This window comes from Schistocerca piceifrons, chromosome 3 (genome assembly GCF_021461385.2).
Source record: "Schistocerca piceifrons isolate TAMUIC-IGC-003096 chromosome 3, iqSchPice1.1, whole genome shotgun sequence".
In the NCBI taxonomy this organism is placed as follows: domain Eukaryota; kingdom Metazoa; phylum Arthropoda; class Insecta; order Orthoptera; family Acrididae; genus Schistocerca; species Schistocerca piceifrons.
The window spans coordinates 376,799,769-376,819,132 of record NC_060140.1 but is presented as its reverse complement, the minus strand read 5'-3'; the positions used below and the strand labels follow the sequence as shown (position 1 = coordinate 376,819,132).

The 19,364-nt window shown below is 43.1% G+C and overlaps 1 protein-coding gene across 1 annotated transcript in view; it reads left to right on the top strand.

Annotated features, from left to right (window-relative positions):
• Window positions 1-19,088, top strand: part of LOC124788672 (solute carrier family 22 member 21-like) — a 53,659-nt gene extending 34,571 nt beyond the window's left edge. Inside the window, exon 4 of the mRNA XM_047255954.1 lies at window positions 18,876-19,088. Within this exon, the coding sequence (XP_047111910.1) occupies window positions 18,876-19,088 (213 nt within the window). The remainder of the gene's footprint in view (window positions 1-18,875) is intronic.
• The last annotated feature ends 276 nt before the right edge of the window (window positions 19,089-19,364 follow it).

The following is a 19,364-nucleotide window of genomic DNA, read 5'->3' as shown; positions in this document are numbered from 1 at the left end:
CATCAAGTCCTCTGTTCTTCAGTATCCTAACAAGAGTCTGTCTGTCGATGGAGTCACATGCCTTTGTGAAATCCACGAAGGTTATTACTGTTCTGTTGTTTTTTAAGGCCCTATGTTCTATAAGTTGCTTCAGGATAAATATCTGTTCTATACAACCTCTTCCCGTCCTGAATCCCGCTTGGTAGTCGCCAACTGTACTTTCTACCTGTTCTTCTACTCTCCTGAGCAAGAGTTTTGACAGCACCTTGTATCCGACCTCTAGCAGCGATATTCCTCTGTAGTTGTTTGCATCTCTCTTGTCCCCCTTCTTATGTATTGGTACTACAATTGCATTCTTCCATCCTTCTGGCAATTTCTTTGTTCTCCATATCTGGTGAATTATGTTGGTCATGTTGTTTATTGCTTTGTTGCCTCCCCACTTTATCATCTCGGCTGCTATACCATCTTCTCCAGTTGCCTTATTATTCTTTAGATCGCTTATGGCATGCGCGACTTCATCCCTGGTTGGAGGGCGTGGCTCTCTCTCTTCTGTGTCAGTCCCCAGTTCCAGCTCTTCTTCAGGTGGTTCACAGTTCAGCAGGTCGTGAAAGTGCTCTGCAAAAATCCGTCAGTTCTCCTTCGCACTGACAGCTAGCTCCCCTTTCTTGTCTCTTATAAACAGTTCTCTACCCTTTTATCCAATCAGACTCTTTCTGAATTTCCCGAAAAAGTGTTTGCTGTTGTTTTTCCTGAAGTTGGTCTCAATCTCGTCCAGTTCCTGCTTCATCTACTGTCTTCTGGTCCATCTTATTGTTCGGGCGCTTCCTTTCTTGCTCCTAAGAAAACTTCCCATTTTTCCGGGCCCTTCTTGCTGCTCCAGTCTCTCCAGGCTTTCCTGCGCGTCTCTACCGGTTCCTCACATTCCTTGTTCCACCACCAGTACTTCCGTTTCTTTTCTTCCTTTCCCCGTAGTTCAGCCTGTTTCATCATATTTCGCTTCATGTCGTCCCATTCATTGAATGATTCAATTCGTTCCTCATATCTGGATCGATTGTGTCTTAATTTGTCTCTATCTTCCTTTATGTTTTCTGTTCTTCTATTCGTCTGTGGCAGTCTGTCCCCGTTTGGAATCCAAAGGCACTTAACTTCTGTAAGATAGTGGTCCGATTCTATTCTTGTGTTCTTCCTGACCTTTGTGTTCATGACCTCTTCAGCATTTGTCCAGCTGATTGCTATGTGGTCAATTTGGAATTCCCCAAGGTGGGTGCATGGGTTTGCCCATGTCTTTTTCTTACACATTTTGGCCCTGAAGTGTGTTGTCATCAATCTCATTTTGTGTTCTCGACACAGTTCAATTAGTCTTTCTCCATTTTTGTTTGTCCGCTGGTGTGAAGGATATTCGCCCACTACTCCTTTATGTTGCTTCTCTCTTCCAATCTGTGCATTACAATCTCCTACGAGTATCTTCACATGTCTATATGGTATGTTTTTCAGTGTATCATCTAGCTCTTCCCAGAAACTATCTGCAGCTTTCTTGTCTTTCCTGTTCTTGTCATTTGTAGGTGCATGTCCATTTATTCTTGTTCACCTTTTTTATTCAGCGTTAGGTTTTCGGATCCGTAAAGAGCTTGCGGTTTAATTACGTAAAGTACGTTCCCTGCTTGAAATGTCAGTGTTGATATCCGTTCTGACCTGCTCTTCATTTCAGTTATGCCATCCTCGTATCTCATGTCTACTATGAACCCTGTACCAAAGCATCTAGGTGCATGTCTTTCCTTTCCCACTTTAACTCCTGGTTTCCCCTTCAGAATTATGAAGCCTTCTGACTCTTCGTCAGTGTATCTTGTTTCTTGCATCGCTAGTATTCCAATGCTTCTCTCTTTCATCTCATCTATTACCTGTTTAAGTTTACCAGTCTTAATCATTGTCTGTACATTTATGGTTCAAATTCGGAAAGTCTTTTTAGTTTTAATCTTCTTTGAGGTTCTTGGGAGCTCCGAATCTTCCCTTATGCACTTTTTGGCAGGTCCCCAGAATCCGAATGCCTGCTTGCGTCGACCTTAGTCAACGGGGGATTGTACCCCTGGGGAAATCTCGATTCCATAGTGCGATCCATTCCATGAGCTAAAAAGACTTTTTGATGGGACGACTCATGTCCGTCCAGTTGTACGACTGAAGTTGTTAGCCGCAGAAGATGTGTTCAGGCCGCCCCTGACATGGGGACACAGACGCATTTGGTAGCCGCCCCTAACAGCGAGTACAGCCGCTACCTGATATGTTTCATTGGCTCTTCCGCTTTCTCTGCCATTGGGAAACGACGTTCCTCTTCCGCCTTCGAGACGGTTGGCCGGTCTTCGCCTGTAACCCTAGGTAGGGGCCCTAACTGGGTGCTACCATCGGGAGCCAGATGGACCCAGGTTTTTTTACGAGGTTGTTACTCCTCTCCCTCCTACTTCCCCATGACTTGCGAGATGGGTCCCCGGGCTTGGGACCGGCAATGGCGGGGTTAGACATTCATTCTGTACATGACAGTAAAACTTTAATCTCCTCTTTCTTATTTTGTCTGTAATTGTTTCTGTGTTTCTATGTAGATCTTCATTGCGCCTCTTTGTCCAATAGTTTTATTTGTTTTTTTGTGGTTCAAAATGGTTCAAATGGCTCTGAGCACTATGGGACTTAACTTCTGAGGTCATCAGTCCCCTAGAACTTAGAAATACTTAGACCTAACTAACCTAAGGACATCACACACTTCCATGCCCGAGGCAGGATTTGAACCTGCGACCGTAGCGGTCGCGCAGTTCCAGACTGTAGCGCCTAGAACCGCTCGGCTGCCCCGGCCGGCTGTTCTTTTGTGGTCCCAAAATTTTTCTGAGTGATTTCCTTTCTTCCTTTTCCAGTTCTTCTTGTTCACCTTTTTTTATTCAGCGTTAGGTTTTCGGATCCGTAAAGAGCTTGCGGTTTAATTACTGTTGCGTACTGTTTAATTTTTGCCCGGAATGCTACTGATCTTTTATTATATCGGTTTTGGGTGAGTCGGTATGGTAATTCCCTTTTCTTCGATCTTTCCTTACTTGTGATGTTATCTAACCCCTTCCAAATACTTGAACTTATCCACTCTTTTGATGTTTCCATGTTGCGTTTGCATACATTCTTCTCTGTTGCGTTTATGTTCAGTTTGATCCGTTTTTTCATATGATATTAGTAATCTCGTTTTAGCTGCAGTTTTTTGAAGTGTTTCTATCATTATCTTTGCATCTGTTTTGTCCTTAGAAATTATTGCATTGCCGTCAGCAAAAGGGAGACATTTCACCACAGATTTTCCTCTTCCTTGTCCTAGATGGATTCCTTACATGTTTTTCTCTTGTAGTTCTTTAACCCACTCCCTCATGATCTTGTCTAAGACCAGATTGAACAGTATCGGTGAGAGACCATCGCCCTGCCGAACACCTGTGTTAATTGTGAAGGGTTCAGAAACTCCAACCAGAAATTTAATTTTTGTAGTCTGTGAGTGCCTGTTCGACTAATTGTCTGGTGGTTTTGTCGATACCCGCCTCTTCCAGTGTTAGGAATACTGTCTATCTACCTACATAATGGTAGGCATTTTTTGAAATCAATGACTGTAACGACTGTGTTAAGGTTCCGCCTTGTCCAGATCCTGAGGGTAGTTTTCAAGTTACAAATTTTGCTGGGCACGATCTATTTTTTCTAAACCCTGCCTGGTAGCCATAGGGCTAAGAAAATGCAATCCGAAAACAAAGGAAGTAGGTTACAGTACACTTGTACTGTGGGGAATTCCCCACCATGTTATAGTTCTGGGTGGAGATTTTAATTTGCCGGATATAGACTGGGAGACTCAAACGTTCATAACGGGTGGCAGGGACAAAGAATCCAGTGAAATTTTTTTAAGTGCTTTATCTGGAAACTACCTTGAGCAGTTAAACAGAGAACCGACTCGTGGCGATAACATATTAGACCTTCTGGTGACAAACAGACCCGAACTATTTGAAACAGTTAACGCAGAACAGGGAATCAGCGATCATAAAGCGGTTACTGCATCGATGATTCCAGCCGTAAATAGAAATATTAAAAAAGGTAGGATGATCTTTCTGTTTAGCAAAAGTGACAAAAAGCAGATTACAGAGTACCTGACGGCTCAACACAAAAGTTTTGTCTCAAGTACAGATAGTGTCGAGGATCAGTGGACAAAGTTCAAAACCATCGTTCAATATGCGTTAGATGAGTATGTGCCAAGCAAGATCGTAAGAGATGGAAAAGAGCCACCGTGGTACAACAAACGAGTTAGAAAACTACTGCGGAAGCAAAGGGAACTTCACAGCAAACATAAACATAGCCAAAGCCTTGCAGACAAACAAAAATTCCGCGAAGCGAAATGTAGTGTGAGGAGGGCTATGCGAGAGGCGTTCAATGAATTCGAAAGTAAAGTTCTATGTACTGACTTGGCAAAAAATCCAAAGAAATTTTGGTCTTATGTCAAAGCGGTAGGTGGATCAAAACAAAATGTCCAGACACTCTGTGACCAAAATGGTACTGAAACAGAGGATGACAGACTAAAGGCCGAAATACTAAATGTCTTTTTCCAAAACTGTTTCACAGAGGAAGACTGCACTGTAGTTCCTTCTCTAGATTGTCGCACGGATGACAAAATGGTAGATATCGAAATAGACGACAGAGGGATAGAGAAACAATTAAAATCGCTCAAAAGAGGAAAGGCCGCTGGACCTGATGGGATACCACTTCGATTTTACACAGAGTACGTGAAGGAACTTGTCCCCCTTCTTGCAGCGATGTACCGTAGGTGTCTAGAAGAGCGTAGCGTTCCAAAGGATTGGAAAAGGGCACAGGTCATCCCCGTTTTCAAGAAGGGACGTCGAACAGATGTGCAGAACTATAGACCTATAGCTCTAACGTCGATCAGTTGTAGAATTTTGGAACACGTATTATGTTCGAGTATAATGACTTTTCTGGAGACTAGAAATCTACTCGGTAGGAATCAGCATGGGTTTTGAGAAGGGCGATCGTGTGAAACCCAGCTCGCGCTATTCGTCCACGAGACTCAGAGGGCCACAGACACGGGTTCACAGGTAGATGCCGTGTTTCTTGACTTCCGCAAGGCGTTCGATACAGTTCCCCACAGTCGTTTAATGAACAAAGTAAGACCATATGGACTATCAGACCACTTGTGTGATTGGATTGAAGAGTTCCTAGATAACAGAACGCAGCATGTCATTCTCAATGGAGAGAAGTCTTCCGAAGTAAGAGTGATTTCAGGTGTGCCGCAGGGGAGTGTCATAGGACCGTTGCTATTCACAATATACATAAATGACCTTGTGGATGACATCGGAAGTTCACTGAGGCTTTTTGCAGATGATGCTGTGATGTATCGAGAGGTTGTAACAATGCAAAATTGTACTGAAATGCAGGAGGATCTGCAACGAATTGACGCATGGTGCAGGGAATGGCAATTCAATCTCAATGTAGAAAAGTGTAATGTGCTGCGAATACATAGAAAGATATATCCCTTATCATTTAGCTACAACATAGCAGGTCAGCAACTGGAAGCAGTTAATTCCATAAATTATCTGGGAGTACGCATTAGGAGTGATTTAAAATGGAATGATCATATAAAGTTGATCGTCGGTAAAGCAGATGCCAGACTGAGATTCATTGGAAGAATCCCAAGGAAATGCAATCCGAAAACAAAGGAAGTAGGTTACAGTATGCTTGTTCGCCCACTGCTTGAATACTGCTCAGCAGTGTGGGATCCGTACCAGATAGGGTTGATAGAAGAGACAGAGAGGATCCAATGGAGAGCAGCGCGCTTCGTTACAGGATCATTTAGTAATCGCGAAAGCGTTACGGAGATGATAGACAAACTCCAGTGGAAGACTCTGGAGAAGACACGCTCAGTAGCTGGGTACGGGCTTTTGTTAAAGTTTCGAGAACATACCTTCACCGAAGAGTCAAGCAGTATATTTCTCCCTCCTAAGTATATCTCGCGAAGAGACCATGAGGATAAAATTAGAGAGATTAGATCCCACACAGAAGCATACCGAAAATCCTTCTTTCCACGAACAATACGAGACTGGAATAGAAGGGAGAACAGATAGAGGTACCCAGGGTACCCTCCGTCACACACCGTCAGGTGGCTTGCGGAGTATGGATGCAGATGTAGATGTAGATGAATTGTGGGTTCTGCTTGATCATCTGTCTTATTCAGTTGAGCTTTGAACACAATTTTGTAGGTGACTGGAAGTAGAGATACTCCTCGGTAATTGTTGGTGTCTGTTATGTATCCTTCTTATGTATCGGATGGATTATGACTTGTTTCCAGTCTCCCGGTATTCTTTTTTTTCTGCCAGAAATCTTTAATGAACTCATAAATGGCTACAGTTGCCTGCTTCCTTCCCAGTTTCCACATCTCAATTAATACGTCGTCTTCACCTGGCGCTCTATAACAATGTTTTAAATACGCTTATTTCCACACTTATGCACAGGTAACTGGCATCAAGTTGAAGAACTGTGGCACAGAAATTAGCAACATGCTGTGAATGTTCAGAGAGGTTACGTCAGCCTTCTTTGGTGCTCATTCTGCCTAAAATTGCACGAATCATTAACATTTTTCATTCTCATTCACACAGGGACTTCAGAGATGTTTTACACCACGTACGTAATGAAAAGTCTTATCCTCCATTCACTCACCGAAATCGTTAAAACATAATCTTGATTGTCACAGTATCAGTAGGGCATATTCGAGAATATTTCCCCACGCGCCTCTCCCCACCCCACCCTTTTCCATTTTTCCACACAAGCGACATCTCAATTACATCCCTCCCCTCTTTCCTTCTCTCTCTCATACATCAAAGGAAGGAAGATTAGAGTTTAACGTACTGTCCACATTGAGGTCATTAGAGAAGGAGCACAAGGTCGAATTACGAAAAGATGGGGAACTAGATTGGCCGCGCCTTTTTCAAAGGAACCGTCGCCGTATTTGACTTGAGCTGTTTGAGGAAATTACGGAAAAACCCAAATCTGGATGGCCAGACGAGGATATGAACCGTCGTCCTCCCGAATGCGAGTCCAGTTTGCTAACCACATCCCCACCTCGTTCGGGTTCTCATTCAAAGCAATGAACAAGCTGAAGTTTCATAGAGCTGTCACTTAAAAATGCAGTGCATTCCACACTAACGTTGTCACAGTTGTTATCGGCAAAATGTAATTACAAGTATTTGCATAAACTGTGCAACGTTTGTTTTTCACAGAAAAGATAAATTTAAAATGACAAATTTCGTGTGAAGTGCTGATAAAACAAGTAGTTGTGTCAGTTATTTCATTATCTTCAAGGACACGAGTAAATACACGTGTCGTAAATTTCGACCTCGTGTGACACGTCTGACAAGCACTGTAAGATTCCACACTGACAGCATTGGAGTGTTCATAAATTTCCAACAAACCAGACTTTTCTGGGCAGACAAAAGTTAAAGCTAAGGCCCCTCTGTTGTAACTTAAAGGTCCCCATTTAGCACTAGCGTGGTCTACAGTCTTACAAGATCCGTATCTGCGTCGGTTGTCTTTTCAGTTCTAGTGATAAGCTTTTGGATGAAATAATTCTGCTGTCAGGACGAGGTCTAGAAAGGGCATTTGTTGTTAGGTGAAACGTAAAATCTTGGTTCTCTATGTTGTGTGCGAGATCGCGCGACACGTTTCTCTCTCTGTCCGGTGTCAATCTACAGTCGAGCCGGCACAAGAAGAGCCTTGTCATTTGCAGTGGGCTGAGCGCGGCAGTATTCAAGCAGTGGGCGAACAAGCATACTGTAACCTACTTCCTTTGTTTTCGGATTGCATTTCCTTGGGATTCTTCCAATGAATCTCAGTCTGGCATCTGCTTTACCGACGATCAACTTTATATGATCATTCCATTTTAAATCACTCCTAATGCCTACTCCCAGATAATTTATGGAATTAACTGCTTCCAGTTGCTGACCTGCTATGTTGTAGCTAAATGATAAGGGATATATCTTTCTATGTATTCGCAGCACATTACACTTTTCTACATTGAGATTGAATTGCCATTCCCTGCACCATGCGCGCCTATCTCAGCCAGTAATGCAATACGATTTTGGAAACGTCTCTATGGCAACGTAGCTGTACAGACGACTATTGTTTTTGCCTACAGCCAAGAGCACTACGCAGCTTAAGGTTGACAGCGGTGTTGCTTGTTGTCAGGGATATTCTTATACTGACTCGACCATAAATACTGGAGAAAGTCTACTAAAGAAAAGAAACATTTTGTGTGTTTGTACGGATGCGTGTGTATTTTGAATTTTAACTATCGTATATTGGATGCTGAACATCTACATCTACGTGATTACTCTGCTGTTCACAATAACGTGCCTGAAAGAGGATTCAATGAACCACCTTCATGCTGTCTCTCTACCGTTCCACTCTCGAACGGCGCGCAGGAGAAACGACCACTTAAATTTTTCTGTGCGAGCCCTGATTTCTCTTGTTTTATCGTGATGATCATTTCTCCCTATGTAGGTGGGTGCCAACAGAATGTTTCCGCAATCGGAGGAGAAAACTGGTGATTGAAATTTCATGAGAAGGTCCCGCAACGAAAAATACCTTTGTTTTAATGATTGCCACTCGAATTCGCGTATCATGTCTGTGGCACTATCTCCCATATTTCGCGATAATACAAAGCGAGCGGTCCTTCTTTGTACTTTATCGATGTCATCCGTCAGTCCTACCTGGTCTTCGAGGTAATACGAAATGTTCGAATACAGTATACGTTCCAAAACCCTACTGCAAATCGACGTTAGTGATATGGGCCTGTAATTCAACGGATTCCATTTTTGAGTTTTGGTGTGACTTGAACAATTTTCCAGTCTTTAGGTACGGATCTTTCTCTTGGCTAGCGATTGTAAATATTTGTTAAATAAGGAGCTATTGTATCAGCATATTCTGAGAGGCACCTGACTGGTATACAATCGGGACCAGAAGCCTTGCTTTTATTAAGTGATTTAAGCTACTTTGCAATACCGAGTATAGCTACTTCTACGTTTCTCATCTTGGCGATTGTTCTTGATTGGAATTCAGGAATATTTACTTCGTCTTCTTTGGTGGTGGAGTTTCGGAAAACCGTGTTTAATAACTCTGCTTTAGTGGCACTGTCATCAGTGACTTCCCCGTTGTTATCGCGCAGTGGAGGTATTGATTGCGTCTGGTCACTGGTGTGCTTTATGTATGACCAGAATGTCTTTGGGTTTTCTTCCATATTTCGAGACAGAGTTTCGTTATGGAAATTATTAAAAGCATCTCGCATTGAAGTATGCAGTATATTTCCAAATTCTGTAAAACTTGCAGTCTTGGAGATTTTGCGTTCTTTTAAATTTGAACATTCAGTGTGGGTACTGTGTACATGTGGACCTCAGTGCCTTTTTTTCACATCTTTCATTCTTTGCTCTTGACAGTTGATTGAGCTGTCGTAGAAAAAGTTTTATGCTTTAAGGTAAATATTTTTCTTTAAATATTTTTCATTCTCTAAGTCCAAGTATAGTAGTGTGCTCGAGAAGTAGTCAGCAACTTTTCAACCAAACATAAGGCCAGCTGGAAATGGTGTCTGAAGGATCCAAATTTTGGAACAAGGGGTTTTCCAGTTCTGGCTCAGAAACCCCATAAAAACCTTTATCACAACCGCAGATGGGAACTGCTTTTAGTTTAATTCTGGAAAATTACGAAAGGCTAGTATGTGTGGAAGTGTATTTTTTTTTTTTTGTAAGTAGGTATATAGTGAGCAAAGTTGATGACTTGCTCGACATGTGTTGAGTACTTACACCGCTGATCCAAATTACTATGAGCACTGTTCACCGCGAAATTACTGCCATCTGATGGCACTATGGGCACTTGAAATGAGGGTCACTCCAAAAGATATGCTCACTATTTTTGTAAAAATACAGTTTTCATTCTGCATGTGTGAAAGTTTTACAGTGTGTAGATACATCCTTCCCGCTTGTTTTCAAACTTAATTCAACCTGTTCCCGTGAGTGGCGCCGTCACAGCATGTCTTCAAGATGGCTGCTACACTTGTTCGTCAGAAGCAACGTGCTGTCATAGAATTCCTGTGCTGTGAAAACGAGACAGTGGGAAACATCCACAAGAGGTTGAAAAAGGTTTATGGAGATGCTGCTGTCGATCGCAGTACAGTTAGTCGGTGTGCAAGCAGGTTGCGTGATGAAAGCGGGCACGGCAATATTGAGGATTGTCCTCGCAGCGGTAGGCTTCGTTCTGCACACACTCCAGACATTGTGCAGGGAGGTTGGGTTGTTTTGGGGAAGAGACCAAACTACGAGGTCATCGGTCTCATCGGATTAGGGAAGGAAGGGGAATGAAGTCGGCTGTGTCCTTTCAAAGGAACCATCCAGGCATTTGCCTGGAGCGATTTAGGGAAATCATGGAAAACCTAAATCAGGATGGTCGGACCCGGGATTGAACCGTTTTCCTCCCGAATGTGAGTTCAGTGCGCTAACCACTGCGCCACCTCGCTCGGTAATGTACAGAGAGTTAACGAATTGGTGACTGCTGACAGACGCATCACAGTGAACGAATTGTCACGTTATGTTGGGATAGGGGAAGGAAGTGTTGCAGAGTACTGAAAGTATTGGCGTTAAAAAAGTTTTGTGCCAGGGGGGTTCCCAGGATGTTGACAGTGGCTCACAAAGAAACAAGAAAAACTGTATGCAACGAACTTTTGGAACAGTACGAGAATGGTGGAGATGAATTTCTTGGAAGAATTGTGACAGGTGATGAAACATGGCTCCATCATTTTTCACTAGAGACGAAGAGGCAATCAATGGAGTGGCATCATGCAAATTCACCCAAGAAAAAAAAATTCAAAACCACACCTTCTACTGGAAGGCTATGGTGTTTTTCGATTCCGAAGGACTCTTGCTTGTGGACATCATGCCAAGTGGAACCACCATAAATTCTGATGCGTATGTGACGAGACTGAAGAAACTTCAAGCTCGACTGAGTCGTGTTCGACCACATCGGCAAAAACAGGATGTTTTGCTGTTGCACGACAATGCACGGTCACATGTCAGTCAAAAAACCATGGAAGCGATCACAAAACTCGGATGGGCAACACTGAAACTCCCGCCTTACAGTCCTGACCTGGCTCCATGTGACTATCATCTCTTTGGGAAACTGAAAGACTCTCTTCGTGGAACAAGGTTTGTAAATGACGACTCCCTTGTGCACGCTGCCAAACAGTGGCTCCAACAGGTTGGTCCAGAATTTTACCGTGCGGGTATACAGGCGCTGGTTCCAAGATTTCGTAAGACAGTTGAGAGGGATGGAAATTATGTGGAGAAATGAAAATATTGTTCCTAAAGGATGTATGTACACACTGTAAAACTTTCAAACATGTAGAATAAAAGATGGATTTTAAAAAAATAATGTGCGTTTCTTTTGGAGTGACCCTCGTACGTAAAAGGAGCAAAGACGAATGGAGTATCATTCTATCAACGATATGGTGCGCAAATGTGGAAATCTGCTAAAATAAGCGGCCTTGACAAAGGTCACACTGTTTTGTCTCGGCGCCTGGAAATGACCTCATAAACAGCAAAACTGGTTGGTTCTTCATGTTCTGCTGTCCTGAGAATCTATGGACAATGGTTAAACGTCGGTGAAACCATGAGTAGAGTTCAAGATGTTTGACGCACACGACTCATCACAGAACATGGAGGTCGGAGGGTTGCTCGCTGTGTGAAGCAGGATAAGCGGCGATCTGTATGAGGGTTGGGTTGGGTTGTTTGGGGGAAGAGACCAAACAGCGAGGTCTTCGGTCTCATCGGATTAGGGAAGGACGGGAAAGGACATCGGCAGTGCCCTTTCAAGGGAACCATCCCAGCATTTGCGATCTGTATGAGATCTGACGACAAAGTACGATGCTAGTGCAGGCACATGTGTTTTGAAGCACGTCGTACGGTGCGTATTGTTGTGCTCCGCAACAGATCATTCTTATGTGCCCTCATGATGACTCAACAACACGACAGTTACTATTGTGGTGAGCATGGGATCATGAGATTGGACTGTGAATCAGTCAAAGCATGTCACCTGTTTCCTGTTCAGCAGGTTGGTGGTCGTGTCTGGATATGCCGTCATCCATGGAAACGGCTGCTCGAAGCATGTACCACACCACAGGTGCAGGCAAGTGGAGGTAGTAGTATATGGGGGTCATTCACATGAGCTTTCATGGGACCTATGGTAGTAGTTCAAACATGTAGTTCAAATGGCTCTGAGCACTATAGGACTTAATTTCTGAGGTCATCAGTCCCCTAGAACTTAGAACTGCTTAAACCTAACTAACCTAAGGACATCACACACATCCATGCCCGAGGCAGGATTCGAACCTGCGACCGTAGCGGTCGCGCAGTTCCAGACTGAACCTATGGTAGTAATCGAAGTCACTATGACAGTTATCGACTACGTGAACGATTTAGCGTACCACTTACATCCCTTCGTGTTTGATGTATTCCTCGACGGTAGTGGCATATTCCAGCATGATAACTGCATCGGTCACAAAGCCACAATGGTGCTACAGTTGGTTGAGGAGCATGACAGTGAACTCACGTTGATGTATTGGTCACCATATTCGCTTGATGTGAAACCCATGGAACACGTCTGGTACAGTATCGGGCGCCAACTCCGCGTCTTCAAGCCACCAGTCACTAATTAGTGGGAATTGGGTGACCGGTACGTAGAACGTATGATGCAGTATACGTCTGGAAACCCACCAAGGACTTGTCGAATCCTTTCCACTCAGAATCACTGCTGTGTTGCGCTCCAAATGTGGACCAAAATGCTATTAATCAAATGGTCATAACGTTTCGGCCTATATGTCAGTATCGCTCTCAGGCCCAAAAATCTGATAGACAAATGAGTAGGTTTTCTTTTTTGATTCTCCACGTCAAGGTGTAGAGCGGCCCATTCTAGAGTCGTGGTTCTTCTAGGTGTGAAAATAAATGAGAAGTGCTTAACAGTTTCGGCATTTTTTTGACAGCCAAGGTAAACCTTCCAAAGTCCTTGGAAACAGGAGGATTGAAACTATTTTCATTTACTTCACGGACAGAGCTCTACATGGGCCGAGACAAAAATTAAAATTGTTTTCGAATATGTTCACTGTGTATGAAAGTTGTGAATATGTGGGAAAGTCACTGTATGAGATGTGAGCAAGTCTTCCAGTGTTATGAACGCAAAAATGTTTGGTTAAGACAATTATCTGTGTCTTTCTGTAAGCAACGGTGCAGCACGAGGATATCTTTAAAACTTATTTGGACAGACAAACTTCTCCGCTATCTAGTGGTGCTCTGTGATTCACAATAATGTCGTACATGAGGACCTAGGGAACTCCCAGATCTTCGACAAAATGGTGGGGAGATATCCTCATCAGGGTCCACTCAAACATTGCCCAAAACTTTCGGAACTGGGTGCATGGGAAGCACCATTTTCACAACAGCATCGATCATGTGGGTTGACCTGCTAGCCACACAACCAACCTCGTGATCGCCGAGTGTTCCTCGAGACTTTTTTTACAAATTTCGGTAGCTATGAGTTAGGATAAATTTCGAAGCATTGTGAAGATATCCTTTCTTGTGATTTTTTCCTTCATTCACTGGTATTCGACGCAGAAACATCATGTGCCATATTTCATTCCCACGAGAACCACTGACAGGATCACAAGCTCTCTGTCATATAAATGATACAGTGTACCCGAATATTCTCCACTTATCTCCTAATTACTCGTTGCTAATCTTGTGACAGTCAAAGTGCTGACTAACAGATGAATGATCCCCTGTGTTGATAAGTGTTTCACCTAATGGTGCCTTATGTTTCTTAATTCAACTCAGAGACTGAAGGTGACTGAAAGCAGCCACAGCATGGCAGTCACTTGTTCTTGCCATTTTGCTAGCCAAGACCTGTTGGCAGTTGGATAGAAGTAGTGTTGTCTAACGATTGTAACGTGGTGTCATTGGGCAATGATGTCACTTACGATCTACTAAACGTTTCTTGCTTTCTGGCAAGTTTTTGGATCTTCGATTAATATTAACTTGTAGACTGAAAAATCCAAGACTTTTGCAGATATCACACATATCTTTAAAAATTTCCACTTCGTTGTCTCTTTTAATGGTGGGAGGGGTGGGGGTGGGGAAGGGCTGCGGCGTTTTTCATATATTTTGAGGCTGCTTTTATTATTATACCTAACTCTATATGACACGGGGTGTACAAAAAGTCTCTCCGCAGGGCCGTATGATTGTTAGCAGCACGTGCCGTATGCCGCAGTGAATATACTTACAAATTTTCACATCAAATGTTGAAAGTGTTCCCCCTGTTGTTGAATACACAATTCAATTCATCTAATCATGTTTCCAAAGACAAGCTGTAACATTTCCTCTGTAACAGAAGTAGAGAAAGTGGATATTGTAGTTTTCAATTCATCGATGGGTTTTGGACGGTTTTTGTACAGTTGCTTTCGCTGCATCTCAGAAGAAAAAGTCAAGTGGTGCTAGGTCAGGAGATGGTGGAGGCCAAAGTCCCTGTGAAATTATGCAATCACCAAAAATATCAGCAAGCAGTGACACTGAAACGCGAACTGTTTGCGCGGTTGCACCATCTTGTTGAAAATATCTGTTCAGTATTTCACTTAACACAAGTTCTTCTATGAATGGGTACAGAATATCACTGCAGTATCGTTGTGCGTTTATTGTTTCGTTGAAAAATATGGGACCCACGATCCGACGTCTAGAAATTGCAATCCAGACTCCTATTTTCACAGAATGAAGTGGTTCACCATGAATACACAATGGATTTGCAGTACTCCACATACGAGAATTTTGCAAGTTGATGTACCCGGATAAATGAAACCACGCTTCATCAATGAAATACTTTTCATTAAGAATATCCCTTCCATTTTGTTGAACGAAATTTTTGAATCATTGACAATAATGCAGTCTCTTGCCACGATCAGTATTTTTCAGTTCTTGCACGACTGTCACTTTGTATGGGAAAAGTTCTAATTTTTTCCTTATAGCTGTGTGGGCCGTTCCGACACTAACATCGATTTCCTGGACGAGTTTCCTTACTGACTTGTTCGGACTCATGGACATTTTATCGGAAATATCGAGTAGTTTATCCTCAGACAAAACGCTAGGACGACCACTTCTCGGTGCACCTGTCACTGAACCCGTACTCCGAAATTAGTTAATCAAATGTCGCACAATATCGCTATGTGGGAGTGTTGTCTCCGAGAAAACTGAATTAAATTTTTGACGAACTGAATCTGTGTATTTACCGCCAGCTTTGAACACTTGTTCGACTAAAAACACGCGTTCTTCAATGGTTAGCATTTTAACAATGACAAAAACGAAGCAAACGAACAAAGGAACTAAACTTACACCATCACGTCAACACGTAACGACACACACCAACGATACTACTGACGTTGGCTGAGATAAACGAAACAGTGGAATGTTGGGGAGAGTTCACTTGAAGGGAAGTAACCCAGGCAGGCGAACAATCATACGGCACTGCGCAGAGACTTTTTGAACACCCCGTATATTAACTTACTTGTACCTAAAAAATGTAATAGATGCTAACACTGACACAGTCGGAAATGTCAACATGCACGAAAACTGTATTGCTAACACAAATAACTGTTTCACACCCATACACCGGCCGCTAAACAAATAACATACATGGTCCACATCGTGCATCCACTTGTAACAGGCAGACAATGCCTACCTTCAGCTGTGGTATCAACTTCTAGCCTGTGGCTCATGACGTTATTGTTCAAGCGTCAAGACGATAAGTCACCTAATTATACGGTTATTGAACGCAAAAGGCCAATTTACTGCAACATTCGGTGACTCACAGTATACACCCTAAGACCAAGAACGACGCACCACGTAGTAATTGTCCAAATGGAACGGAAATTAGTATATGTGTTGTACATGCACAGACAAAGCAGTGATTACAATTTCAGAGAAATTAGATAATTTATTAAAGAGAAAGAGGTTCACAGACTGAGCAAGTCAATACTGCATTAGTCCACCTGTTCCTTATTCAAGGAGTTATTCGACTTGGCATTGATTGACAGAGTTGTTGGATGTCCTTCTGAGGGCTACTGTGCCAAATTCTGTCCAATTGGCGAGTCAGATCATCAAAATACCAAGGTGGCTCGAGGGCCCTGCCCATAATGTTCCAAATGTTCTCAATGGTGGAGAGATCCAGTGACCTTGCTGGCCATGGTAGGGTTTCGCAAGGACGATGACAAGCAGTACAACCTCTCGCCATGTGCAGGCGGGCATTATCTCGGTGAAATGTAAGCTCAGGTTGGCTTGTTGTGAAGGCAACAAAACGGGGCGCAGAATATCGTCGACGTACCGCTGCCAAGTTCTTTGCAAATCTGAATCGAATTTGTAATCACTGAAAAAATATCACATACCCTCTCAGCCCGTGAAGTTATATTTGGTTTCCTCCTCCCCTTCTGGGCGCTGCACTTTTTTTATGCCAGGCAGTGCGTAATAAATCTAATTACTCCTCTTTTAGGAATGAAATTACCTAGCTGTTGATTTAAAAAAGAGATGGATGACAATTTGCTCAGTAGCATATTGGTCCACCCAAGGAACGTAATACAGCAGAGACTTTGTATGGCATACATTCCACAAGTGCTTGGTAGTTTACCGGAGATATATGACACCGGAGGTCTAAGCGTAGGTAACACCATTCACGTAAATTATGAGCCAGTGGTTGGTAGGTATCGATCTTGCACCTTTAGCGTCCTGTATGTGTTCAACCTGGTTCAAAACTGGCGAATTTGGTAACCAACAAAATCAACATAAGTTCACTATCATCCTTCTCAAATCACTGTAATAAGATTATGACATTCTGACACAGACATATATCCTGTTGAAAGATAGCATTGCTGTGGAGAAAGCCATCAAGTGTGAGGAGATGCAGATGGTCCGCAGTAATGTACACGTAGACAACAGCTATCGTGGTCCCTTCTATTGCGACTGCAGCTTTCATGGAATCCCCACTAAAAGGCCCTATAACATCGTACTGGAACCACTGGTTTTTAATCACGAAAGATGTCTCTGCCATAGACGATAAACCGTTTTGAGGAACGCTGTATCATTGTTATCCTTGGAGATCAGGACCAAAGAAGGCATTATCGGCATGCACTGATGACCCAAACCATTATAACCACTACCCACAGGCAGACTGGACGTACTGCGGGCACGTAACGTGGGAAGGAAAGTATATAAGTGGAGGATAGTGGAATGGGGAATCACCCTACTGATGTTATGGGCCACAAATGTGGACATCCACTGCCATAAGTGGTTTTGGCAAAGGGGAGATTGTTATGGCCTGGTGTCTGGGAACGAGCATCTGAGTGACGGTGAAGCTGCCTGCATGCGTCTGTCGCGAGCATCTGCACAGAGTGACTGGAGAATGATGAACCACAACTAGGCGACAAGGTGTTTGACGTCCACTGAGACCCGCTGCCTCGGTAAAGCAGGATTTGCGGCGCTCTGTGGCACAGCACATTTCACGGCAGAATATAGGGCTGGTGCAGGCACAAGTATTTCGAAGTGTTCAGCACATACTGCTGAACACGGGCCATCACAACAGACAGTTCTTAGGTATTCCCATACTGAGCCAATGACATCAACAATTGCGACGAAGAGTGGTCACAGGTTTATCGAGACTGGACGGTGGATCAAGGAAACAGGTCACCCTGCAGGGTGAATCATGTTTCGTATTACACTAGGTTAAGGGTCGCGTCTAGATACGCCATCGTTTAGGAGAACAGACGCTTAAAACATGCACCGCATCACGGACGCTGTTTGGTTGCGACGGTAATAGGCGATGGAGGTCATTCACCTGGGCTTTCATGGAACCTGTGATAGTAATCTAAGGCACCATGGCTACTGTGGACTACGTCAAAACTATTGGCCATGTTGTGCTTGATGTATTCCCAGTGGCTATGGAATCTGCCAGCTAGATAACTGCCCATATCACAAAGCCATTTGAGGAGCGTGATAGTGAACTCACGTTGATGTCTTGGTCACTAAATTCATATGATAAACCGATGAATCACATATGGTACCTCAAAAGGTGTCAATTCCGCGCCTTTCAAACCACCGGCCCATACTTTACCGAAATTGCGTAACATTTGCATAGGTATCTGGTGCTATATATCATTGGAAACCTTCCAATGACTTTCAGAGTCCTTTCCACACTGAATCGCTGCTGTATTGACCTCCAGATGTGGACTTACCTTTTATTTAGCAGGTGCTCCTAATGTATCCGATCATCAGTGTCTGTTTACACGAGTTATAGCATTATTATGTATTCTTATATAGCCTATTAATCTCTCGAGTAAGGTGTCCGATATATAATGCAAATATAAGTAGTCGATTCGAATAAATTTGTTGCTAAAGTTGTTACTATTTCATACAGGACAGTTGTAGAATTCACAATGCAGTAGAAAAACAACTCCTTTTTGAAAGGTGACGACGGGCGAATGCCTTAGATACGCTATGGTAATATGATTTACAAATAAATAATAAGAACTCATTTGGGTAGTCGCTGTATTTCAGCAACTGAGTACACATCACCCGAAACTTGTTTATGTTCAAGATGAACAAAACAGCAGTTGCGACTGCATTCGTTAATAATACAAGACATACTGGTCAGATACATATAATGTATCGTTCGTTTTCTCTATACTTCATTTGATTCTGCTCCATTTTAGTATTATTTCTATTATTTTATATTGTCAACTCATTTATCGACGTTCTCTCTCTTTGCAGAAGGACAAGCGCCAACCATTCGCCGTTCTCACTGCTCTCAACTTGGCAACAGCGCTCGCTGTCTCATTTTTGCCAGAATCTGCGCTTCAGCGATTGCCAGAAACACTGCAGGATGCAGCGCTCTTCGGCAAAGAACGCCCGTACTGGAGCTGGAAACCCAAACCACCTCCTGGATACACAGCGGAGCAATGTGGTTCCAGCGAACCTTCGTAAACTGCTCACCCTCATGATCTATTGCTCATAGGATACATAACTAAGACAGGCTATCGTTATTGCACCTGTATTTTCCGTACTGGTATCAGAAGTATAACTTGGGATTCCAGAGCCTATGTGACTCAGCAGAGGAACAACCAAATTAAGCTGTTTCGTTATCGCCGGAAGAACACAGCCTTCTGAAACTATATGCTGAAATTCCAATTGTTATCATTTAGTTCCAACACGTTGTACATGGTGAGTCAGCTGTCCCTATCGATGTCGTCATTGTATGCA